The 26,925-nt window shown below is 35.0% G+C and overlaps 2 protein-coding genes across 2 annotated transcripts in view; both read left to right on the forward strand.

Annotated features, from left to right (window-relative positions):
• The first annotated feature begins 990 nt into the window (after positions 1–990).
• LOC132565104 (thyroid adenoma-associated protein homolog) overlaps positions 991–26,925 on the forward strand; it is an 88,497-nt gene continuing 62,562 nt past the window's right edge. Inside the window, exons 1-28 of the mRNA XM_060229715.1 lie at positions 991–1,063; positions 1,430–1,548; positions 1,849–2,015; positions 2,306–2,338; positions 2,674–2,722; positions 3,054–3,244; positions 3,652–3,740; positions 4,523–4,761; positions 4,972–5,037; positions 5,256–5,373; positions 5,545–5,614; positions 6,093–6,286; positions 8,632–8,784; positions 8,953–9,034; positions 9,146–9,303; positions 9,634–9,789; positions 10,034–10,144; positions 14,291–14,408; positions 14,757–14,905; positions 15,088–15,458; positions 15,721–15,866; positions 17,102–17,310; positions 17,420–17,529; positions 18,054–18,186; positions 18,821–18,940; positions 21,132–21,254; positions 21,451–21,548; positions 26,604–26,690. Coding sequence (XP_060085698.1) covers positions 998–1,063; positions 1,430–1,548; positions 1,849–2,015; positions 2,306–2,338; positions 2,674–2,722; positions 3,054–3,244; positions 3,652–3,740; positions 4,523–4,761; positions 4,972–5,037; positions 5,256–5,373; positions 5,545–5,614; positions 6,093–6,286; positions 8,632–8,784; positions 8,953–9,034; positions 9,146–9,303; positions 9,634–9,789; positions 10,034–10,144; positions 14,291–14,408; positions 14,757–14,905; positions 15,088–15,458; positions 15,721–15,866; positions 17,102–17,310; positions 17,420–17,529; positions 18,054–18,186; positions 18,821–18,940; positions 21,132–21,254; positions 21,451–21,548; positions 26,604–26,690 — 3,725 coding nt within the window. The 5' untranslated portion in view covers positions 991–997. The remainder of the gene's footprint in view (positions 1,064–1,429; positions 1,549–1,848; positions 2,016–2,305; positions 2,339–2,673; positions 2,723–3,053; positions 3,245–3,651; positions 3,741–4,522; positions 4,762–4,971; positions 5,038–5,255; positions 5,374–5,544; positions 5,615–6,092; positions 6,287–8,631; positions 8,785–8,952; positions 9,035–9,145; positions 9,304–9,633; positions 9,790–10,033; positions 10,145–14,290; positions 14,409–14,756; positions 14,906–15,087; positions 15,459–15,720; positions 15,867–17,101; positions 17,311–17,419; positions 17,530–18,053; positions 18,187–18,820; positions 18,941–21,131; positions 21,255–21,450; positions 21,549–26,603; positions 26,691–26,925) is intronic.
• On the forward strand, positions 23,360–25,394 carry LOC132565074 (regulator of G-protein signaling loco-like). The gene is made up of 2 exons (XM_060229682.1): positions 23,360–24,469; positions 24,816–25,394. The coding sequence occupies exons 1-2, from the start codon at positions 23,360–23,362 to the stop codon at positions 25,392–25,394; spliced, it is 1,689 nt and encodes a 562-aa protein (XP_060085665.1).

Raw genomic sequence — 26,925 nt, forward strand, 5'->3', positions numbered from 1 at the left:
TTGAAATTTGGTATCTAAATAAAATATGACATCATGAGCATAATGGTGACATCCATTTGATGATTGGATAAAATGGCTGTCCAGGGTTTTATAGGTGCATGTCAGTGTCCCCTGCCAGTGTCAATTTATTGTTAAATTTTTAGAGATGTATGCGAGCCTGTTCCTTCTTGCCCTTTGTTGAAGTACAGTACTTTACTATGCATCTCTCATGACTAAAGGGAACATCTAAATACACAACACTGCACATTACTACAACATTAACCCAATACTCCCCAAATACTAGTAAATTATACTTTAATGTCAACTTATAACTGTAAATACTCAAATAACTTATACCACTGAAATATAGTGCAATCACAAGTAATTTTTGTCTAAACATAACTAATTTACACATTATACATTTGACACTGATAATTCTTTTTAGAAATTCCACAATTTAGTACAGATTATTACCATATAACATCACATTTGACCAAAATACTTATCCTTTTATGAGTTACTGCACCCCTTTATACACTGAATGTCACAATGGTTGTACTTTCACCCTATACATTGGTTTATACCTTTGTCACATGTATTTTAGTTTAATGAGTGATGTATATACTGAAACTGGCAATTTTATTAAATGACCTTGGCCTTGTATTTGAAAGGATTTTAATTGATTGAAATAACATAGATCTGGTATACGTGGTCATTGAAAATAGTTTCCTGTCTTATCTATATCAAGATTTACTGAGCTGTCCAATAAATTTGTTAATAGACCAATGTTTGGTAATTAAACTTTATTTCAGTTTTATAGAGTTAACAACAAGCTTAATTCCATGACCTTTCACCCACTTACCTAACTTTGAGTAAAAGTGAGAAAAAAAAACTCTGGGCTTATTGCAGAATAATTATCTGGTGTGATGCTTCCAGTTTGATCTTGTCTATCTTAAATATTAAGATGTGAATTTTAAAATATCAATTTTTTTTATTTGTTATAGGAAAAAGTTTCTTCATGCAGGAATTGAAAAGGTTGTTTGAAAACAGTGATGTTAAAGAACAAATACCTATGATAAAAGCAGTAAGTAATGTCAGTCTGATGTGTTTTTCTTCACTCTCATTACAAACGATACACAAATATTTACAACACTACTATTTAATCAAAATACATGTTTGTACCCTTCCAATTCAAGATTTGGCAAAGGAATGAGCCAAGTATTCATACTTTGTAGCAAAATAAGATTGCTGTTGGCCTGAATTTCTAAACAAATTAAAGTTGTAAAAAGTTGTCTTAACTCGGAAATACTGTGCTAACTAAAAAATGAAAAATAAAAACAGTGATTTCAAATGTAGGAATTTTCTTCTATTTCTTTGCTGTAATGAAATGACTGTGCACATATAAACATATTTATATTCTGTGATAATTAATGTATCTTTATGTAAACAGATGTGTGCAGGTTTAACAGAACAGATAACTGAGGAGGAACTGCTTTTACCATTACAATTCATGGTCAATATCTACCTCAACTGTCCACCAAAACACCCAGTAAAGAGAATACTAGCCAGGTACGATATTATACCTACTATCTACAAGTGGAGATTAAGATTCATTTTTTATCAGAAGCAGTATATTGTATTCAACCAATATCAAGCCAATGCTGGGTAATAATCCATGACGGTTTCCGTAGAAATGCCAACAAATGCTTTATCATTACTGTGTAACAGGTGCACTTTTCTATTTGAGCCAGGAGGTATTGGTTTACTTCCTGGACGTATCGCAGCACAAATATTGAATGATATACCACTATATCATTTAAAGATGTTTTCTAATTATTTCTATCTGTTCTGTTTATCCCATATTTGCAGCACTTTCCAGAATTATCTTCCCTGTATCAGAGACAGAGTGAAGGGGGCGTTAACAGAGCAGCTCCTGAATAAAATGACTACTTGTCAGACAAGAGCTGACTCAAGTGAAACTGGATGGAGGTCACTTGTGGACATTGTGTCTAGTTTAATGGAGAACTTTAAACTAGGTAAGAATGGAGATTTGTCCATCAACATATTTCTGACTATGGTATATGAAAGGCTTCATGCAATTTTTCTTTCTGGATTTTAAACCATCATTGCTTCTTTAGCAATTCAAATCAATAAGGTAACAGGTGTTTCCCTGAGCTACCAAACAAACTAAGCAAACAGTAAGTACATGTCTCATTCTAAATCATAAAATTATGTCATATACTAAGACATGTGCATGTATGATAAAAATTTTTTAGAAGATGAAATGAAGGTATGAAATAAAAAATTGGCAATTTTTATTTTGCAGGAGAAAATTGCCTTTGTCTGATAAGTTTACCTGGTGAGTTTTCTTAATAAAATATATATAGGTGCTTGTATGTCGTATGTTCACGTAGCACTCTACTGTTGGAAGATGCATATGATTAGCAGTCTATACTGACAACACATTAGGTGATCATACCTCAGTGCATTGTTAATCCATACCAATATCTTACTGTACTATAACCCTCCATGAATCAGTCTGTCTCCAGACAAGTATCTTTAATTTGATGCTTTACAACACACACACAGATTTTTTAATCTAAAACGTAATTCTCTGATGTTTTATGAAGTTTTATATGAGACAATACTTTCATATCAAAGTTTATCTTGATATTAGAATTTTTCTTTTTTCAGTGATGAAGTTTCTGAGCAAAGCACTGTCTGAATTCATCGAGCTTTTCAGGTATCGGACATGTTTCAGATTTCACCAAAACTTCATTCTTTCTTCAGCTCACTATGCATTCATGAGTCTGTTCTAAAGGCTTATATTTATGTACTTAATTTCTTTGTTAATATCACTCCTGAATATAAGGGTGTTTTTGGGGTTTTTTTTTAATTGCTCATTTCATAAAGTTGAAATACATATTTACTTTAATGTATATGACTAAGCATGCATTGAATTGAAAAAGAATAAGAGAAATGATATCCCCAGAATTATTAGATTCTGAATTCGGTAATTCCAAATATTTGTATTATTTTCTGTAGTCAAACATTTTGAATATTATTTATCACAGTGCAAGCCTGTCTCCTGTCAAACAGAATGAACTGATGCACAATTGCCTAACAGCTTTACAAACAACCAATAGAATGCTTCAGAAGTGTCACATGACTATACTAGAGATCCTGACAGAATCTGAATCACAGAAAAGTTTTATAGGATATGCCAGTTCACTGATGGCATCAAACATGAAAATACTAAAATCAGGTAAGTATTTTGTTTATTCTTTCCTCTTTTCACAATGCATTAATGTACTCAATTTTTGTTAAATTAAAATTTAAAAAAGTAATCTCCATTGATAAATAGACAATGTGCATCAGAATCTTATAGATTTTTTTGACAGAACCTCGGTTTACAATGTCGGACCAAACTACATTACAATCAAGGACAAAGAGATATCAAGGCTTTTGATTGGTTATTGTATCTGTTGGTTTTGTATTCTGTATTTTCATTGGTTGCAATCTGTGATATTGATTATTATGTAATGTGATAGACAGTATCTTAACATTTACTATAATTGAGTATTCAGTATCTTCATCTCAAAACCCAGGAGGATGCTCAGCACTTTGCATATCAAAACAGGCAGTAAACTTGTTTTTATTTGTATTTTATAGACAACTTCATGTTGGACTGTAAAACAAGTTGTGGTATGAATCTAGTCTTGCTGCTCAAACTGCTCTGTCCACAAGAAGTTGTCGCCCAGGTAACCAAACACAATGGAATGAGGTTATATCATATTTCATGCCATTGTATCTTAAAATATCAACAGTTCTTGTCGTGGTTAAAAATGTGTATTGACTTTAAATTTTTTGTTCTCAGGGAAGCATTTAGTTGCCACCTGGTCTGTCAAGTGTACTAGATTAAAGGCCCACAACTCCTGATTTGTTTCCCTTTATCATAATTTCATGTCTGGAGCATCACTTTGTTTGCATTTAAAGTAGAATAATGAAACTTGGTCTATAAATTGTTCACACCAAGACAATGTGTTCCAAAGTCAGAGTCGGCAACCCCGTTATTACGTCATATTGCATTTTGTAAAAAATTCAGGTCCTGAGCAAAACTATATTTGGATTTAATCCCATTGAAACTTACAGCTTATTGTAAGTAAATGTTTGGAAAACTGCTTCAATGACTGTTCTCTTTGAGCTCTAGATCATCTCCCAGACAATTTGCAATACAAAAATATTCATAAGCACACATAAATAATAATCATTGCAGATAGCTGACCTGTAAATTAAATCCCAGACAGAATGACATTATTTTGACCAAATGCAAAATCCACATACTGAAAAAGTCTCCAGTAAAGTTATTTCTGGGAGCTCTCATCTGTTCCACTGATACTCTAGTTATGTATACTGCAGAACATTTAGAAATATGATTTTTTTTAATTCTTCAGTAATGTCAACAATGTGACCTATTAAAAGTTATATATATGTGCATCAATGGTTTATTAATTCTATACTAGTTTATTGTTGTCTATTTCAGTTGTTGTCTGCAGCGTTCAGGAGACTAGTAGTTCAGACGTCAGCACCTCAGTATTCCTGGTTGGAGGGATGTGGTCTTTACTCTTTAAACCTTGCCCCTCTTACTCCTACTAGTCACTTGTGTCTCTGTTATGGCTTGTTTGCTCACCTTGATCCAGCTGACCTCCTGTATGAGTTCATGGACAACACCTGTCTTCTACTGGATGTATTCCCAGATGAATTTCTCCAGTTAAACTCTCAGTAAGTATCACAGAGTAGTCCCTCAGAGACAATGAAATATAGAGAAAAAAAAGATTCCTTTATATAAAAGTAATACAAAACAAAACAAATCAGAATTCCTTATATGGTATGGTGGGAATTTTCTCCAAATGTATTTGAATGTACGTATTGATAGCAGATATAAAGTGTTAGTTGATGTTCTGAAAAATAAGAATATATTTTTATTCTCAGGTGTGAGGACACAGGTAGCAAGCTACTGCTGGCCAAGTCTATGTGTTTATGGACAGTCCGTGCCAGGTAAGTGACTCATGATCAGTCTAGGATAATAGCATGTGTTATCTTGGTGTGATTAACATTGATTTATCTCAGTCAAGGGCTTACATTCTGTAACAAAATCTCATTCGACTTGAAGTTTATATCGTGTACTGGTCAAGGTAAAATCTGTGAAATATTCTTTGTCTGGAGAAATCCTTTATGTGTGACTACTTTATCTCACTTGTTTCATGGTTTAACAGTGCCTGTTTGAAGACAGACTGTGTCTCCCCTGCCATGAGGTCAAGGTTGAAAGGTGGTGAGGTCACGTTACAGAAAGTCCTGCAATATGTTTGGGCGACATGGGAGGACACTGTAGATGTAAGATCATGTTTTTTTCTGTAGCTTGGTTAGATAATAATAAAATTGGTAAGTAAAAAAACTGATTTAGAGTGAAAGAACAAGAAATGGCATCATTATTTTCAAGTTATTTTTAACATTAACAAAATTATGTCCAAGAATGTTGACAGTATATATAATTTTCCTCTACAGGCAATAAGGCTTAATGCAAGAGACACCTTTACAAATTCATTGAAAGTTCATTCTCTGGCACAGCAAACTGGTAAGTAATACTCTGACACACATTAATGTACATTGTATCAATATTTGACAGGAGCAATTCATGATGGTAAAACTTGATTGTGTCAGTTCAAATTGTGTGGTTTTGTTAATTTTTGGAAATATGTTCTGAATGGTGGGAACATTATTTGGAAAAAAAATGTACTTTTGTAAAACATTAGCACTTAAGCTATAAACTGTGTGAAAATCACATTTGTTTAAAAACAGACCAGCTAATTGTACCATACTAATAGTTTAAAAAAATTGGTTACCAATATGTGAAATTTGTACATTAAGATAAAAGTTATTAAGGTTTATAGGCTTGTAACAGCCTTCTTTAACTGATTAACAAGACTTTTTCTAAGAAAGGAAATGTAACTAAAATCTTTGCCATAGCTTTCAACATATAATATACTAGCTGCTTTAAACACATACTGTACTAGTTATACAACTTATTCAAACTTTTTTCTTTTCTGATTCAGATCCCATCCAAGACAGTTTTCTGCTGGACCTTGCTCGTACTCTCATCCTTGACATCAACTGGTCATGCAAGGGGAAATATGGCAGTCTGTGTGGTATTGTGGGATATGTAGGCACCACCCACTTCCTGACAGTTTTACCCAGCATGCCAAGGGATGTTCTCAACCAAATGAAGGAGCAAACATTATCTTGTTATGTGAGTGGGTATTTCTGTATTTTCTACAATAGAAAGATGTGCAATGTAATTGTGATAAAGCAATAAATTTGCTTCAGCATTCATGTTACTTTTACACCACTGATCATTACACCACTGATCATTACACCACTGATCATTACACCACTGATCATTACACCACTGATCATTACACATTGATCATTACACCACTGATCATTACACCACTGATCATTACACCACTGATCATTACACCACTGATCATTACACCACTGATCATTACACCACTGATCATTACACCACTGATCATTACACCACTGATCATTACACCACTGATCATTACACCACTGATCATTACACCACTGATCATTACACCACTGATCATTACACCACTGATCATTACACCACTGATCATTCATTACACCACTGATCATTACACCACTGATCATTACACCACTGATCATTACACCACTGATCATTACACCACTGATCATTACACCACTGATCATTACACCACTGATCATTACACCACTGATCATTACACCACTGATCATTACACCACTGATCATTCACTGATCATTACACCACTGATCATTACACCACTGATCATTACACCACTGATCATTACACCACTGATCATTACACCACTGATCATTACACCACTGATCATTACACCACTGATCATTACACATTGATCATCACACCACTGATCATTACACATTGATCATTACACCACTGATCATTACACCACTACACCACTGATCATTACACCACTGATCATTACACCACTGATCATTACACCACTGATCATTACACCACTGATCATTACACCACTGATCATTACACCACTGATCGTTACACCACTGATCGTTACACCACTGATCATTACACCACTGATCATTACACCACTGATCATTACACCACTGATCGTTACACCACTGATCATTACACCACTGATCATTACACCACTGATCATTACACCACTGATCGTTACACCACTGATCATTACACCACTGATCATTACACCACTGATCATTACACCACTGATCATTACACGATCATTACACCACTGATCATTACACCACTGATCATTACACCACTGATCATTACACCACTGATCATTACACCACTGATCATTACACCACTGATCATTACACCACTGATCATTACACCACTGATCATTACACCACTGATCATTACACCACTGATCATTACACCACTGATCATTACACCACTGATCATTACACCACTGATCATTACACCACTGATCATCACACCACTGATCATTACACCACTGATCATTACACCACTGATCATTACACCACTGATCATTACACCACTGATCATTACACCACTGATCATTACACCACCACTGATCATTACACCACTGATCATTACACCACTGATCATTACACCACTGATCATAACACCACTGATCATTACACCACTGATCATTACACCACTGATCATTACACCACTGATCATTACACCACTGATCATTACACCACTGATCATTACACCACTGATCATTACACCACTGATCATTACACCTGATCATTACACCACTGATCATTACACATTTGATCATCACACTGATCATTACACCACTGATCATTACACCACTGATCATTACACCACTGATCATTACACCACTGATCATTACACCACTGATCAAAATATCTTTATATTAGTTGACTGCTTTAGTTCAATAAGCAGGTGGATGCCATTTCATCTTTCTGTCTGTCCAACCATCCAATAAATATGTGCTTAGAGGTGTGACGTAATACAATAGTGTTTTTTTCTCTCTTATGTCCATCCACCTATCAAATTATTTGATTACACGTAGATGGTTACTGTAGGATTGCAGGGTGGATTAAAGGTTACCTTATATAGGTAGTTCAGGTCAAGGCAACATTAAGTTCAATTAAATTCATTATCTGGATGATAAGTTCTTACTCAATGGAGATAGAAAAAAATAATGATTTTTCATAGATGTGTACAGGATGGTAAGGTGTTGTGTTGCATACATTGTTTTGGATCTATATGCCAAAGGTCAATGTCTCATTGAGTTTACAGGTTCAATTCAATGTTGCTAGCTGCCATAACTTCTTACTTGCAGGCATGTTTTTCTTCCTGAAATGTAATGGACACTCATATTGCTTAAAACATCTGAAAGTAGGTTACTACTTGATTGTAGGGTGACAAATCAGTGTCTTTAACTATTTCTCAGATTCTGTGACTGAGGTCAAAGTACCGTTGAGGTCATAGGTCAAATTAATTAGCTTTAGATTCATAGACAGTAGATCAGTAACAGTTATAGATGTGAATCTGTAATTACATCTTGTGTATCTCAGTTTTCTCACTCACAGGCCAGTGAGCTGTATCAGAGGCTATGTGAGGCCCACCAAGGAGAGCTGAGAAATGCCCATGACTGCCAGACAAAATGGCTGACCCTGTGGGTCGACCCTGTCCTGGACGTGCTGTCTGGCAACAATAAACTTCACAAACTTCATGTGATGGAGGTATGATCATAATTCTGGATCTCTTTTAAGCATCAGATGGGAGCATTGTGGTCTTATTCTTGGAAAAATGTTTGGATGTTTATTGAAAATAAGTGCTCTATCTATTTTGTGACCACACTAGACACATATACATGTATTAAGTGTCTATTTTGTTTTCTATATCCACAGTACATCCTGCCCAAGTTGTTGAAGAATGGCAAGATGACACTTCATCACATGGTTCAGCAGCTGACCAAGGACACTTCTAAAGGTATGGTATCCATTATCACCCTCACCAAAAATCTAGGAATAAATAAGACAGATTAATGATAAATTAATGAAATTAGGACTCCACTAACAACATGATGCTGTGATGTTCTAGATTCTTCTGATCAACACCTTGGAGCCTTAGTGACTTGTCTAAGGAGAGCTCGAGTGATGGGACTGCTTCAAAACCAGGAGTCAGGGTCCTCAGAATGTTTGTATGGAGCTGTCAGTATAACAGTCATCAAACAAGCTATGGCACATAAAGATGAACAGGTAAGTCAAGGTCACAAGGATGTTTGTTTGGAGCTGTCATTTTAATATTCATAAATCGGGTTATGACTCCAATCAACGAACATGTAAGTCAGGATCACAGGAATGTTTGTAAAGAGCTGCCAGTGTAACAGTAATCAAACAAATACTTGTTGATCAAAACTTTTGCATACAGATAATGTGCTGATATGTTGGTAACTTGAACTGTTTAAATCAATTAAACAACATCACAAAATGATTTTTTCTGTGTTATTGTTTTGATCACTTTAGATGACAACAGGTGAGACTTGATTTTTTCAGTGTAATTGTATTAATTACTTTTGAAAATAACAGGTGAGACTAGATGTTTTGGCCTTACTTTGTGAGAACCAGAGATCAACAGAGGTCATCAGTAAGACTGAGTTTGATTTACTACAACAGTTCTTACCTTGGAACCTGAATAACCAATCGCCATCTTTCAGACAACACCTTCTGGCCCACCTAAAAAAGGCAGGTTTTTATTGTTTTCTAGTATAAAGTTAAGTATAAATTTTGAAGAATTATTGCACATTTTGAAATGATTTTCCCAAAGATGTCTGCATTTCAGGTATATGTGATGTAAACACCTTTTTTTCCAATTCCATAAATGAGTAATTTGCAACTGATTATATTCTATTTAAAAGAACAATCAATATTTAACCTATATACTATAATGGTATGATGCAGCAGGTCTGATTTTAACAACTGTTTACAGCTATTGTTCAGACTACAGGAGAGCCAGGCAACACTCCAGAGGAACATGAAGAACAAGAAAACTAAGCCAGAGATAAGAGAGACATACAGAGTCTCCCTAGATAACTATCAGGTATGTTATAACAAGGCTGAGATAAGAGAGACATACAGAATCTCCCTAGATAACTATCAGGTATGTTATAACAAGGCTGAGGTTAGAGAGACATACAGAATCTCCCTAGATAACTATCAGGTATGTTATAACAATAGGTTAGAGAGACACAGGCTAGATAACTATCAGGTATGTTATAACAAGGATGAGTTTAGAGAGGAGCTAACATAGACAAACAGAAACTCCCTAGATAACTATCAGGTACATTATAACAAGGCTGAGATAAGAGAGACATACAGAATCTCCCTAGATAACTATCAGGTATGTTATAACAAGGCTGAGGTTAGAGAGACACACGGAGTCTCCCTAGATAACTATCAGGTATGTTATAACAAGGCTGAGGTTAGAGAGACATACAGAGTCTCCCTAGATAACTATCAGGTATGTTATAACAAGGCTGAGGTTAGAGAGACATACAGAATCTCCCTAGATAACTATCAGGTATGTTATAACAAGGCTGAGGTTAGAGAGACATACAGAATCTCCCTAGATAACTATCAGGTATGTTATAACAAGGCTGAGGTTAGAGAGACATACAGAGTCTCCCTAGATAACTATCAGGTATGTTATAACAAGGCTGAGGTTAGAGAGACATACAGAGTCTCCCTAGATAACTATCAGGTATGTTATAACAAGGCTGAGGTTAGACATACAGAGTCTCCCTAGATAACTATCAGATACGTTATAACAAGGCTGAGGTTAGAGAGACATACAGAATCTCCCTAGATAACTATCAGGTATGTTATAACAAGGCTGAGGTTAGAGAGGAGGTTAGAGAGACATACAGAGTCTCCCTAGATAACTATCAGGTATGTTATAACAAGGCTGAGGTTAGAGAGACATACAGAATCTCCCTAGATAACTATCAGGTATGTTATAACAAGGCTGAGGTTAGAGAGACACACAGAATCTCCCTAGATAACTATCAGGTATGTTATAACAAGGCTGAGGTTAGACATACAGAATCTCCCTAGATAACTATCAGGTATGTTATAACAAGGCTGAGGTTAGAGAGACATACAGAATCTCCCTAGATAACTATCAGGTATGTTATAACAAGGCTGAGATAAGAGAGACACACAGAATCTCCCTAGATAACTATCAGGTATGTTATAACAAGGCTGAGGTTAGACATACAGAATCTCCCTAGATAACTATCAGGTATGTTATAACAAGGCTGAGGTTAGAGAGAGAGACTATCAGGTATGTTATAACAAGGAATCTCCCTAGATAACTATCAGGTATGTTATAACAAGGCTGAGGTTAGAGAGACATACAGAATCTCCCTAGATAACTATCAGGTATGTTATAACAAGGCTGAGGTTAGAGAGACATACAGAATCTCCCTAGATAACTATCAGGTATGTTATAACAAGGCTGAGGTTAGAGAGGAGGTTAGAGAGACATACAGAACCTCCCTAGATAACTATCAGGTACGTTATAACAAGGCTGAGGTTAGACATACAGAGTCTCCCTAGATAACTATCAGGTATGTTATAACAAGGCTGAGGTTAGAGAAACATACAGAGTCTCCCTAGATAACTATCAGGTATGTTATAACAAGGCTGATGTTAGAGAGGAGGTTAGAGAAACATACAGAGTCTCCCTAGATAACTATCAGGTATGTTATAACAAGGTTGAGGTTAGAGAGGAGGTTAGAGAGACATACAGAATCTCCCTAGATAACTATCAGGTATGTTATAACAAGGTTGAGGTTAGAGAGGAGGTTAGAGAGACATACAGAATCTCCCTAGATAACTATCAGGTATGTTATAACAAGGCTGAGATAAGAGAGACATACAGAATCTCCCTAGATAACTATCAGGTATGTTATAACAAGGCTGAGGTTAGAGAGACACACAGAATCTCCCTAGATAACTATCAGGTACGTTATAACAAGGCTGAGGTTAGAGAGACATACAGAATCTCCCTAGATAACTATCAGGTATGTTATAACAAGGCTGAGGTTAGAGAGACATACAGAATCTCCCTAGATAACTATCAGGTATGTTATAACAAGGCTGAGGTTAGAGAGACATACAGAGTCTCCCTAGATAACTATCAGGTATGTTATAACAAGGCTGAGGTTAGAGAGACACACAGAATCTCCCTAGATAACTATCAGGTGATGTTTAACTATCAGGTATGTTATTTGTTATAACAGGTTATAACAAGGCTGAGGTTAGAGTTAGACATACAGAATCTCCTAGATAACTATCAGGTATGTTATAACAAGGCTGAGGTTACTTTGAGAGAGAGACATACAGAATCTCTAGGTATGTTATAACAAGGCTGAGGTTAGAGAGAGGTTAGAGAGACATACAGAGGTTCTCCCTAGATAACTATCAGGTATGTTATAACAAGGTGAGGTTGATAGAGAGACATACAATCTCCCTAGCATGTTATAAAAGGATGTTATAACAAGGTTAGAGATAACATCATCAGGTTATACAGGTTATAACAAGGCTGATGTTAGAGAAACATACAGAGTCTCCCTAGATAACTATCAGGTATGTTATAACAAGGCTGAGGTTAGAGATCAGGTATGTTATAACAATATTCTTAGGTTAGAGATCTCCCTAGATAACAATAACAATACTTAACCTATATACAGGTATGTTATAACAAGGCTGAGGTTAGAGAGACATGTCTCCCTAGATATGATTTTAACAACTGTTTAGAGCTATTGTTCAGAGGTTAGAGAGACATACAGAATCTCCCTAGATAACTATCAGGTATGTTATAACAGGTTGAGGTTAGAGAGACATACAGAACCTAGATAACTATCAGGTATGTTATAACAAGGTTGAGGTTAGAGAGGAGGTTAGAGAGACATGCAGAATCTCCCTAGATAACTATCAGGTACATTATAACAAGGCTGAGATAAGAGAGACATACAGAATCTCCCTAGATAACTATCAGGTATGTTATAACAAGGCTGAGGTTAGAGAGACACACAGAACCTCCCTAGATAACTATCAGGTACATTATAACATGGCTGAGGTTAGAGAGACATACAGAGTCTCCCTAGATAACTATCAGGTATGTTATAACAAGGCTGAGATAAGAGAGACATACAGAGTCTCCCTAGATAACTAGATAATTACAAAATGACAAGGTTTATGAGGATATTTGATGGTCCCCCTAATATTACTTTCATGACATTGGAAACATGTTTCAGCAAATTTTGAAAATTGTTCATGCATATTGTTTCCTTATTCCTATAATACAAAGATATGCACACAAAGACTTTCAGGAAGTATTTTTTTTAATGATTCTTTGACACAAGCTTTAAGTTACCTTAAAAGTGACATGACGGTCCATCCATCAGAATTTTGAAAAGCATTTTAGAAAACGATAATAAACTTTTAAGTCCATTTTACTGGCCTTCCCATCTGAAGTAATGCCATATTGTGATAACAATATTTCTTCTTACACAATATTTACCCCTTCTTAAAGCCTAAACATTTAAGGTATTTGAATGAAATAGTGATTTAATTATGTCATGGGTAAATGTCAGTGATATTGATCTATATGAGATAACCTGATAGTTTAATGACATACAAGAATCAAGAAATAGACATCTGATGTAGATTAGTTATGTACTTGACCTGTGATTTAGGAATAATTGATAATCGGGATATAATAGAAAATATTTACAGTGTCCATTGTAATTGTCTCTATAACCTTTGTAATGGTCATTATCATTATATATGGATAATGACATGGATGATGGACTCCTGTGTAACGTCATTCTGTAACACACTGGGCTTCAATATCACACATTTTGAAATGCCCCAAGGAAAATAAGGTTACTACGAATATGGTCCTTATGCTGATCTTGTTAATTTGTTTAGGTTTTCTGTGACAGAATCTCAATAAAACAACATTGAAATTTTGTATTTAGCAAATGAATTTTGAATATATGTGAAATATTGGTACAATTGTTGTCCGTTGAATTGCTATGGTATCAGAGAAACTGAAAGAGGTTGTTATAGCAAACTTTTTTTTTGTCTGTAACCTTTGGAATACATAGATTTGAAAAACTAAATATAAAGTCGCAAAGTTTATCCATAGATATAAAGAAATGTTTTTATGTTTGTACAGGACTTTGTGGGATGGTTAGTGGAACACCAGTTCCTGTGTCTGTCCGGTTCATCCTTCGCCCGCCGCACCACCTGTCTGTCCATCCTGTCTCTAGTTATCACAGCTCTTCCTTACATAGGTAAGACTTCTGTTATTATTTTTGATGGTATCCATGGTAACCTGATCAACCAAAACAAGTATTTATTTGAAATGATTTGTGACTTAATTACTATTGTATTTTTCACCAGTATTGAGAAATATTTATACAATTATCCATGTCCTCATTTGGTAATTTGTTCCACAAAGATATTTATCAGGTTGAAAAAATAGATAGACCAAAGGACTCTTGTGTCAAGTTATTTCAGTGTTTGGTAGTTTATCATTTGCATAGTAGATGACCTTGCGTTTGGCTTGGTAGGATGTCTCATTTTATTACCAAGGAGTTGACCTTGAGTTTGACCTGGTTAAATATGTTTTCATTGCATAGGAGATAACCTTGGGTTTGACCTGGTCGGCTGTGTCCATGCCCCACAGCTTCAGTCCCTCCTGGAGTGTCTCACAGATACATTTGAAGAAAACAAGATGGAAGCCACAAAAATCCTACAGTATTGTTGTCAGCACCGCAGGGACCACGAGGTACTTACTGGTTGTGTTTCCCTCCTTCAGATTTTAGTAATCATTGTCCATGACAGAATGCTTCAGATTTTTTTTTAAAATTTTTCCACATATTAGCACAATTTTCACATGTTGAAATATGTATCAGAAATTTTGACCTCAATTTTTGAATATGTAGCTTAATCTGTTGTTGTTTTCCATAGGGCCTTTCAAACTTAGAGCCTCTTTTTGACACTGCCTTGACCTTGGCTGCATCAACACGACCCCAGGATTGTACTACGGCAGCTTACCTCTTCAAAGTCCTTCTGGTACAACCAGAAATATATGACATTCTGAAAAACTCAAACAGCTATCAGTCAAAACTCTTCCTAACAAAACACAGAGAGACATTCTGTCTGCCTCCAGCGGACAATAGCCAATCAGGACGAAGTCTACTGTTGCTATGGATACTATTGTCATACCTACAAGATCAGAAGGAGGTTGCTAAAGAAAGTCTGATCATGGCTGCTGCAAACCGTCCCTTATATCCTACCCTGCACTGCATCAGATATGTCCTATTCGACGTGGCATTGAAGTAAGCAGGACTTCTTTACCTGTTGAAACTATGACATCTGTCTTCTACTCAGCTGGTGTAACATGTGATTGTGCCAAAACAGTTTCAGATAAATATGTAATTTATAAACAAACATAATGTGTGGTAAAGTAATATATGAAAAAAAATATCTGAACAGTTTAGACTTATCACCCTATATACTGTATGTGTAGATGTCCTCTCCATTAAAACCTTTGGACACCAGTGAGACATAACGTGGTCAATGACTTTTTCTCCTCCACAGAAACCTTGCACAGGATCAGTCTCTTCAGCACTGGCAGTCCTTCATACAGAACCTTATCAACATTTGCCTGGAAATTTCAGAAATTGTCTCCCCTGTTGTCCATAACACATCACCAGAGGGCAACGTACCAGTGGAAGCCATTGGTGGTAAAGTTCTTCTGTAGATTAGATTGACACATTGATACAGGTCACGCAAAATTTGATGAAAAGTCTTCACGTTGGAACATCGAAACCATTAAACAAGAGAAAGTCATTATACACAAACAATTAACGTTGATGTGGAGGGATTTTATATAATCTGCTGTCACTGTAAAGTACTCACTAGAGATTAGGTTGTCAGTGGAGACAGGTTGTCAGTGTAGACAGGTTGCCAGTGTAGACAGATTGTCAGTGTAGACAGGTTGTCAGTGTAGACAGGTTGTCAGTGTAGACAGCTTGCCAGTGTAGACAGGTTAACAGTGTAGACAGGTTGTCAGTGTAGACAGGTTGTCAGTGTATACAGATTGTCAGTGTAGACAGGTTGTCAGTGTAGACAGGTTGTCAGTGTAGACAGCTTGCCAGTGTAGACAGGTTAACAGTGTAGACAGGTTGTCAGTGTAGACAGGTTAACAGTGTAGACAGAATGTCAGTGTAAGAAGTATAATGGAGGAGGGGTATTTTCAGATCTCCACCCAACAATCACTGAACAGCTTTCCATTTCATCTGACCACAATTTATCTGCCAATCTTTATGGTATGATTGATATCACATGTGTTGACTTCCTGAAATAGATGTTAAGTGATGTCACTGCTGACAGGTGATAGGAAATTAGAATATGTGACAAGTATATACATTTCCTGGTACATTGAAATAACATGTTTCCAGAAAAATGAAAAATTTTAAATATTGTTTTATAGTCCCAGAGATTTTTAGAACCTTACATGGGTCTGTAGACAGTGTAAGAGTTTTGTTGGTCAGTTAGAGGCAAGCAGCCAAACTCTTACATGTGGGTTGAGATATCTTTGTTCACTGAATAGACATGTTTTGACTATTTTCCTCCCATATTGAAAAAAACGGAAAAAGAAATAAAACTTGATGACATTATCAATTTTGTGGCATGGAAACTTTATATAAAATGACCCATTGTAGTTAGTACTATAGAGGATGTTAGCTGTCTTTTCCCTGGATTTGTCTTTACCTTTAAAACCTGTCATACACTTGCGAAGTATAGGTGAAATATACTGTTTAATATGTTAATGGAACAAGTAATGTTTGTGTAAAGTTTAAGTTGAAAGTATCTAAGTGAGTGTGTTTCAGACCTACATTGTCTTAGATAACGCTAATTCAGTGATTCAAAACATGAGGTAGGTGTTGTGATGTCATTATTCACTGTCTTATTTCAGGCTTGAACCTGGACACTCTCCTTGACCCCGACAGTCTAAAGGATGCTGAGCGGAGTAAAGAGACAGTGATGTTGATGCCAGAGTACCTTGTTGTCTGCTGCTGGAGAAATATCAAAGAGGTATCCCTCCTCCTCGGCCAGCTAAATCTAGCAGCACCCATCTCTGATCCAGGCAGGCCTGACGTTGAGGGACTTCTATCATGTGACCAGGTGATAATGCTACTGCTGTAGATATATATTTCAAGGCTTGAATTTTATTGTATTTACTCTCAATTAAATGGAAATTTACCAACATTGTTGTTTTCTTTACGTTTTTAAGATACTGGTGATGGGAAACTATTTCAAGAAGCAGCTGCTGGAGTCAGTACATAGAGGTGCTTTTGAGCTGGCTTATGCTGGCTTTGTCAAGATGGCTGATATGTTATGGAGGTTTGTTTCTCACATTATAAATTTACAGTCTTTTACATGGATTCAGTGGGTCATATGAACTTGAAAACCAACAGATTTAAGACCCTTATAATGCATAAAATATCTGTCAACCAAGAATCAAGGTAGATATTCTAAAATGTTGGGAAAACTAACCTGATTCCTGGCATACAAAAAAAGTTATTTAGAAAGTGATCTACTGAAGCATCAAAGATACTGTCTTACGAACGTTATCCTATTAAAAAACTGATGTTTTCTGATTTTAACCCACCTGGAATAAATAATCCATCACTCCAACAGGATCTGACCTTCATGTGACCTTCATCCTTCGGATATTAACCCTTTTGGCGCCAATTATCTCTTACAATGTACAGCTCAGCGCCAAATATTTTCCGGAAAATATCCGAAAACAATGGCAGCATTACTGAAACAAGCATATCTTGGCTAATAATAAAGATATGTAACTTTATTGACCAAAGTCGCCTACGGTGCCGAAAGGGTTAAATGTTATCAATTTCTCTCTTCAGGAGTAACATTCAGGAGTTACACAAGCTACCACGGAGATGGCTACAGGAAGTAATGGCAGACATCCAAGCAGATGATCCTAATTCGAAGTTGTGTTCTACTCGTCGTAGTGCTGGTGTACCCTTCTACATTCAGGTCTAGTTCAAATACTTACATAACAGATTGAGAAGGAAGTAGACTACATATGTTGAATCTTTCTCCAAAATGTCATTACAAATCTGTCAAAGTTGAAATGGTCTGTCTGAAGGGTCACTCTAAACAATATTAATCATTCTTGGATGATTTTAGCAGATAGAAATGTTAGTAAACAGCTGACATTTACCTGTAATTTATCATATTTATCAAAACATGGAAATTGTTTTTATTATCAAGTTTTTTGTGGTGGATTCATAATATAATCTCACTATCTTTATCTTATAATAATAATAATAATAATAATAATAAATTTATTCAGGAAAGATTTGCACAAATGTATACAAAGCATGATAAATAAAATACATGTTACATAGTACATAAGGTGAAAAATTGACATAAATAAAACATGCAACACCGGAACATAAAATCACAATAAAGACAGCTGATATATATGTTAAACAAATCTATCCAAGGATAGCCCCAAAAGCATAACAATATACGCTTATTTCCGTTGGGGTCCTTCATCTTGAATTAATTTCGTTTCACACTGTTAAATTACTAGATATCTTCAGTAATATCTTTATACTTAGGTCTGAGGTACCTGTAAATTGTTACCTGACATTGTGTATTTCAGACTTTAGTCACCACAGAACCAATAAGTACAGGCAGGCCATGCTTTAAACAGACAATGACAGAACTCCTACAGATGGCGCTGTTAGACAGTACAGGACAGGAGTCAGCCTCAAACCCACAGGTATGATTAATCTGTGGCTCTGTGGGAAACGGTGAAAACTATCATCAGATCAAGTCTCCAATATCACTAATATTTAAGTCTCTAATGTAAAGAAAAGTCTATGTACATGTACCTGTCTATAAAATTCAACTAAGAATAGAATTTCAGTCTTGGACTATAAAATTAGAATCTGTATGTCAAAAACAGCCTATAAAGTCAATGTATACCAACACCTGTCTATAAATGTCACCTGTCTATAAATATCACTGTTATACCATAACCTGTCTATAAAGGTCACTGTAGTACAGCACCTGTCTATAAAGGTTACTGTGGTACCAGCACCTGTCTATAAAGGTTACTTTGATATCAACACCTGTCTGAAAATGTTACTGTGGTACCAGCACCTGTCTATAAAGGTTACTTTGATACCAACACCTGTCTAAAAATGTTACTGTTGTACCAGCACCTGTCTATAAAGGTTACTTTGATACCAACACCTGTCTAAAAATGTTATACTGTTGTACCAGCACCTGTCTATATAGGTCACTAGTACAGCAGCTGTCTATAAAGGTTACTTTGATACCAACACCTGTCTAAAAATGTTACTGTTGTACCAGCACCTGTCTATAAAGGTTACTTGTACCAACACCTGTCTATAAAGGTTACTTGTATCAACACCTGTCTATAAAGGTCACAATTATACTTACATCTGTCCCAAACAGTCACCTGTCACATATCCCTTTAACAGTCAACTATGTATTCCAATATATTTTTACTGTATTCATATCTGGTGAGTTTTTATAACCCACCCCTTGTTCCTGTAGTAATTTTCTAATTTAATATTATTTATACTTCAAAATTGTTTATCAAATTTTCATTAATTATAATGATAGTTGCTAATACTGCGTATTGGTTTGGATGAGTAATGATAGTGTAGTGTATGGTTGAATGTTTTCCTCTTTCAAAATTTCTTACATATAACCATGGAGAAGGTTTATATAGGCTTTGCCTGAGTATCTGATCCCTTTTTATACATTGTTTATATATAATCAAATTTGCTGAAATGAAAATACCCAACAAAAATGAAACTTGCACAAAAATTATTTATTATGCTGCACTGGAAACTATAGAAAGGCTGTCTTGACTGTGAATGCTGGCTTGTGTATTCCAATCTCTTCAGAAAAGAACTAAACTGATTTTTTTAACATTTAATTGATGTTTGATATTAGTTGCTGTAAAATCCTGAAATTAACTAGGATCTGAAATAGCTACGTGAAAGAATGTTTTGAATGTGTAATGACCAGAATTACAATTTAGCTTCAAAAATAAACTTTGTTATGTAACATGTATTACCTGTCAATCATACTTTTTTTACCTGTTTTATTACGAGGAATACTGGCTTTGTGGCATGATTGTGTCTGGACTTGGTTATCACTGTTAAATGAGGAAGTGCATTTTTGGGTCATTTTGCCCTCATTCAGTAATATTTTTTTGGAAGGAAGGTACTGTTAGGTTTACCTTTCTCTGTTAAAATGATGTAACAAGCTCTAAGATATAAAGAGTGTGAGAGGGTTAAGTAATAATTAAAAGTATTGTTTTCTTAGATGGAAGTCAGAAAAATACTCCATAGACAATATTACATGTTTATCCATAATTGATCTCATTGCATAAAATCAAATGTATCATAATTCATTTTGTACCTATAAAAATTGCTAAATCTTGTGAGGACTAGAATATCTTTACACAACAATTATATAATATTTTCATTGTCTGGGATTGATGTAAATTTCTACAGTATGTAAATGTTAGTATTGTGTTACTTCACACTGTGACATCAGGCTTGGGGTGGAGAGTGCTAGCTTACTGAGATCACTGTGTCACCAGGTTGTTTGGACAAGGTGATAGGTTAAGCAAGCTGTTTGTACAGGGTGATATGTTAGCAAATGTGATACTCTGTATAGATAGAAACACCTACTCAATCAGAGATGTTCTAATACATGTCAATTAATTATAACATCTCAAAATTTCAAAATCAATTTTCAGATTTTGACATTGAGTTGTTTATTAATTTTTGCCACTTTGAGGAAATACCTAGAATGATATAAGAAAGCGTAAAGCTTAATTAGATGTCTATTTTATTATAATTAAACATGATCAGAAAAGAAATGATGATACTATAATATATCAATACTTACAAGTGAATAATTTGTAGGTGCATGCCTTGAACACTCTGAGGTCGCTGTACCGAGACACAAGACTCGCTGATGATGTGGCACCCTTTGTAGCTGATGGACTGCGGGCAGCCATACTCGGGTTCCAGAATCCATTTTGGGCTGTAAGTCAGACAACTTGAGTGTATTTAAAATAAATTAATCATTCTTTAAAATCTTTTAAATATATTTGCTAACAGTAAATCAAATGAATTGTTACATTTTGTTGATGTTTATTTTTTTTTTCTGTCAATTATTGTGGAATAGTTACAGTATAATTGTGATAATATTGACATTGAAATCACATGATTTTGACTCCAGGTACGGAACTCTGCCACACTTCTATTGAGTGCTCTAGTGACACGTATTTTTGGGGTTAAAAGGAGCAAGGATGAAAGTAGTGTGTCCAAGAAAAACTGGTAAGTTTTACTGCCTTAAAGATCTAGAAACACGTAATGATAAGTCCTTCTGGTTTGTCTGATCTAAAAAGTCCTGGGGGACATTTGTTATCAATAAATGATCTGTACATGTCTGTCCTCAGGACGTACATATCCACAGAATGAAAGGACAAGTAGAAAGACAGGTATAATTACTAATTACTGAGAAATATAATTACCTCAGACATGAGGTTGTATTGTTGTCCCTTCCTGTGACTGTGTCCTCTTCTTATTTGGTAGTGAATATATGTTATATCTTTGCTTTGTCTTTACTTTTAATCATGATAAAATTAATGATAAAATAAAATAACATGATAAAGACGGCATATTTGCCTTTCAATCTTTGTATGTCGGATTCATTGTTTTAAATTTTCTTTATATAATCCCTCAATGAAAGTGACATAAGTATATAGATGTATTGTACTTATGTCTTTTCAAGAAAATTGTCAGTATACCGACTTTTTTTAAGTAACAGACGATGTGTACAACAAGCCATCACAATTCTAATTATTTCATATATAAAATAGGAAATTTAACCAACATATGTTTAATCATACCAGTTATTCTCATATCAATACATTTTTAATTGATAAGTTTTTATATAAACTAAATATATTTATTCAGAACAATTGCATTATTGGTAAAATAGAAAATTTAACAAACATATGTTTAATCAAACCATTTATTCTCATATCAATACATTTTTAATTGATATGTCTTTATATAAACTAAATATATTTATTCAGAACAATAGCACTATTGGTAAGTGAAAATAAAATATCTACAATAAAATTTATTTCTTTTACTATCAGATAATTAACTGACTTTGTTAATTGATCTAAGACATCTGATACTGATTAAATAAATAATGACAAAATTTGTAGTTACAAATAATAATAATGATATGTTGTTGTATCAGAATTACTGATAAATATTTCTGATACACAAATATAAACTGACACATTTTAGTGTGTGGTTTACTACCTCCTTGATATAAAAATGATAATTAAAGTTGATTTATTTTACTGTTTTTTTTTTTAAATTATGAAATAGGAAAAGATTTTCACTTACAAAAGTGAATAAAAGATTTTCACTTACAAAAGTGAATAAAAGATTTTCAAGAAAGGATAAAAATAGATGCGAAATTGTACATTAGATGGTTGTGATAAACAAATAGCTTGTCAAACAAGGTTTATAATGAACTTGATTTAATATAAAACAAGATTTATTTGTGTGATTACAGTCTGACAAACACATTAATTACTATTACTTGTCAACTAGCATGTACAACACCAGATACTCTGATAAGGTCAACTAAACAGGTAGGTGCAGGTGTGAAAACATGACTAGATCCTAGCCCCAGATAACCAGCTTACCTGTACACACATAACCACTGTTAGATTGGTCTCTACACCTTAGCCCTAAAGCTGACACATGCCACTAGGCTAATCAAAGCTCTACCATGATTGGCTAGTACCACCAGCTCTACCTTTACCTGAGTTCTGATTGGCTGAGCACCAGACATAGACATTTAATTGTTACCTGATCTAATTGTACTAATAGTAAAATGTAGTTCTTTTGTAAATTGTGTTTTGAAAAACCGAAAATTCTTGATTACAATTTATGGTCTGAATGTACTGGTGTCAAAGTGAGTGACCACTAGCTGTAACTTGACCAGGATATATATAAGCTTGGTCAGCCAGATGAAGGCAGTATTGAATGAGATTTCAAACAGTAAGGACATTGATGATTTTGTATTAGTATTCCTAGTTACAGTTTAAACTGGTAACATCATGTATTTGGACATCACGTTTAGTTCTGGGAGTGGTATGTTTAATCGTCGAAAGTCCATTAGTGCAAAGTGTGTATTAGACATTACCCTTAACCCTGGTTTAACAGGAGCATCTCTGGAAAGAATTGACCAGTTTGATAAAGTCTTTAAAAAGCGAAGACGTCAACATAGAAAAAGTTCTGAACATGCACAATTGAAGAAACTGGCTAAAAATAATGCTAGCTGCATGTCTGACCTGCATCACTCCTTGGCTGCCATTGAGTTCGAGGCTAGTAATCGCCTCTCTTCAACATGCTACGCTGACGACATGTACGACACAGACAATGATGAAGAGATAGTAAGTTATATATCATCGTGGGCAGTCTCGTTTGAGAAGTTACTACAGTGTGTGGGTGGCATTTCAGTGTTCACCGAGTTTCTCAAAAAGGAATTCAGTGAAGAAAATATCTTATTTTGGAGGACTTGTGAACAATTTAAGAGTATTTGTGATCCTAATCGAAAAAAAACTGCAGCTAAAGACATTTACACCAAGTTTATATCAGAGATGGCACTGAATGCGGTAAATGTAGATCATACTACCAGACAACAAGTGGAGCTTGAGCTCCTTACACCTAGTGAGTCAACTTTTGATCAAGCACAGCAGGAGGTGTACAGGCTCATGAAAACAGACAGTTACCCAAGATTTCTTAAATCGGAGTTATACAAGACGTATCTGATGAGGGAAATGAACAATGAGCCACTTGGCCTTCCTAAGGATGATTTCCGGGGAATTCTGAGTAACAAAGAGCACAAAGGCAAGAAAAGACTGACAAAAACAAAGGGACAGGATACAGAGGACACCAAGTTCAGAAAACGTTTGTCACTGTTGCCATGGAAGCAAAAACCAATGAAACAAGCTATTAAAGCGAAGTCTGATTCTGACCTGAAGAAGAATAACTGTAGTTCTCTTACAAACAAAACAACATCTGACACCGATCTGAAAGCACACCGCTGTATCTCCGCCTCGTCTAATTCCATGGACTCTGATGTCAACAGTACGACCTTGACGCGACCTGGATTATCGATTGACCTTGAAACCATTCATAAGGAGATAAAGGCCAACAACAAAGAGGTAAGCATGACTATAAACAACTAAAGGATGAATTTTGTGTAATAGACGTTGATAAGACAGCCATTTGAATTAAGGAGTGTTGCTTAATGTTTTCTAGGATTAGAATTTAAATATCTTTTTATCTCTTACAAACTTGCAGTTATTAGCAATGGTATACACCCTCATAGACTTCACTACCTTATGTTGTGTAATTTTGATTTCAAACTATGTTACTTTCATACCAGTCATCACCAATGGTATAATTACAATCACTGCTAATACTTTCACCGATATTTAATTCCCATTGAAGGCTCTATTTTCTGTTATTACAAAATTCTTATTGTTGTTCTTTAATGTAAATTCACAGGATGACCACGAAAACGGAGACGATTTCCACTTCTGCCGCGTGATCTTACCAGATGGTTCTTCGACCGTCGTCAGCGCTAAGCCTGGTCAGACAGTTGAGGCAGTGCTAGGACGTCTGTGCACCAAAAGGAACATCCCATTCAAAGCAATTGACGTTTCTCTCGTTGGATCTACGAAACCTCTGAACCTCTCAAAAGACATCTCTACTCTGGCCTCATTAGAAATTGTTATCAACAGACGTGTAATGTTTTGTGTGGAACTGCCAAATGGAAAGTCTATCGCAGTGAAGACAAAACCTCATCGTTCCATCAGTGAAGTTTTGACTCCTGTCCTCCAGAAACATGGTGTCAAGTTAAATCAGGTGTGTGTGCAACTGTCAGGACAGAGAAGGATGTTGAGCATTAATAAGGATGCCAATGTCTCAACAATTGATAATCGTCGTATCCTTCTTAAATCGGAAACCTCACAGGTGGTAAACAGACAGCAAAGAAAGTCCTCAATCCAAGGGTTAATCTCTGGGAAGAAGGAGAACAAGAATGATCTTCCTGGGGGAAGAACATTACTGGAAAGTGAAGTGTGAGATACACATGTATAGCAGAACTATTAAGACTCTGAAGTGTGTAGACATTGTACTAGATTCTCAGGACCAAATCATTTCAGTGCTATATCAACTGTAGCTGTGAACTATTTATTTCATTAACAATTAATAAAAAAAAAATGAAATTAAAAAAATTGTCTTTTTTGTTTTCATTCAGGTAAATTATGATATCCTTAAACCAGTTCTTTTATACTTTGTAATGTAAGTTATACCTGTCCACTGACTGACCAGTTTTGTCTGGCCAATCAAATGATCAGAAGAAATAAGTATTCTTCTGGTCAAGGTTGTCACTATAAGAAATTCAGTAACAATAGTGACCTGAGATTTACAGCTGGAATTTCAAAATTATCTTTTCCCATCCATACAAAGTAATATTTATATCGTTTTAAACAGCAGAGTTTCATAATATTTACGGATTACCACAGTACTTAGTACATAGAAATTGTACCAACAAATATAGACATAAAGACAAGGACTAGTCCATTACCTCATTAAAGATATGTGTATTGTATATGTTTACCCTTTAATCAGAGTTTAACTACCATCCAGTTAGTTAAAGTTCTGTGTCAAAGCCAGATACATATTTGATGGATTTGACACAATGTAAAATTTGAATTATTTTTTAGTATACAAGTGTTCATACACTGTAAAAACCTGTTTTTGTTTAAATTCAACTGGGAATACAACAACACCTGAAATAAAATTTTGATACAAAGAATTCTTGTTCGATAAGAGTTATCTAGGTATATATTCATGTATCTGTGTGAAATAAGACTACAGTATACCTCTTATTGCCTTTGAGATAAATGTTCCTGTCACTGGAGCGTCTGGATTCCAGGATATTCTGGATATATCTTTAATAATGGTCTCCTGGCACAAAGGTTACACTGTTGCCTGACCATAGTGAACTTGGTTAGAGGTTGTCTCATTATTGACAATACAAACTTTCATTAAGAGGGATTTTTTTTTTTTTTTTTTTTGTAAAATAATTTTGAAATCTGTTACTTGTCTAAATATTCTGTGTAATGTTTGTTTCATAAAAAATTCAAAATTTGTCTCAAGTACTATGTATCTAGAAAATTCAAATGACTCCTCACATTGCATTGACACTATTGCAGATATTAACTGAAGACATTCAGAGAAATTACAAGTGTATCTTTCACTTCACAATTCTATTTTATTTACTGACAGCCAGACAGGAAGGGCCTTTTTCCACAGATACCCTTCTCTGTACAAGTTTCTGTTGGACCAGCTAGCCACAGCAACAGAAAACATAGGGTATGTTATTAATCATTTTCTGTAGAGAAGGACTGAAGTGATAGCATTAGTCTCTATACCAAATCTTCATAACACAATAATTATAGGTACTTTTTTAACAATGTTTTAACCATACTAAATTGTTTTCAGTAATTATGTTAATTAAAAGATTTTAATTATACAATTTCCTGGTTGATTTGCAATCATTCTTTGGATTTAAATATGATATCATGGACAAACCTTTCTTACTTATTTC

Source organism: Ylistrum balloti, unplaced genomic scaffold (assembly GCF_031769215.1).
Source record: "Ylistrum balloti isolate Yb309-2 unplaced genomic scaffold, AGI_CSIRO_Ybal_v1 Utg369572, whole genome shotgun sequence".
Taxonomy (NCBI): Eukaryota; Metazoa; Mollusca; class Bivalvia; order Pectinida; family Pectinidae; genus Ylistrum; species Ylistrum balloti.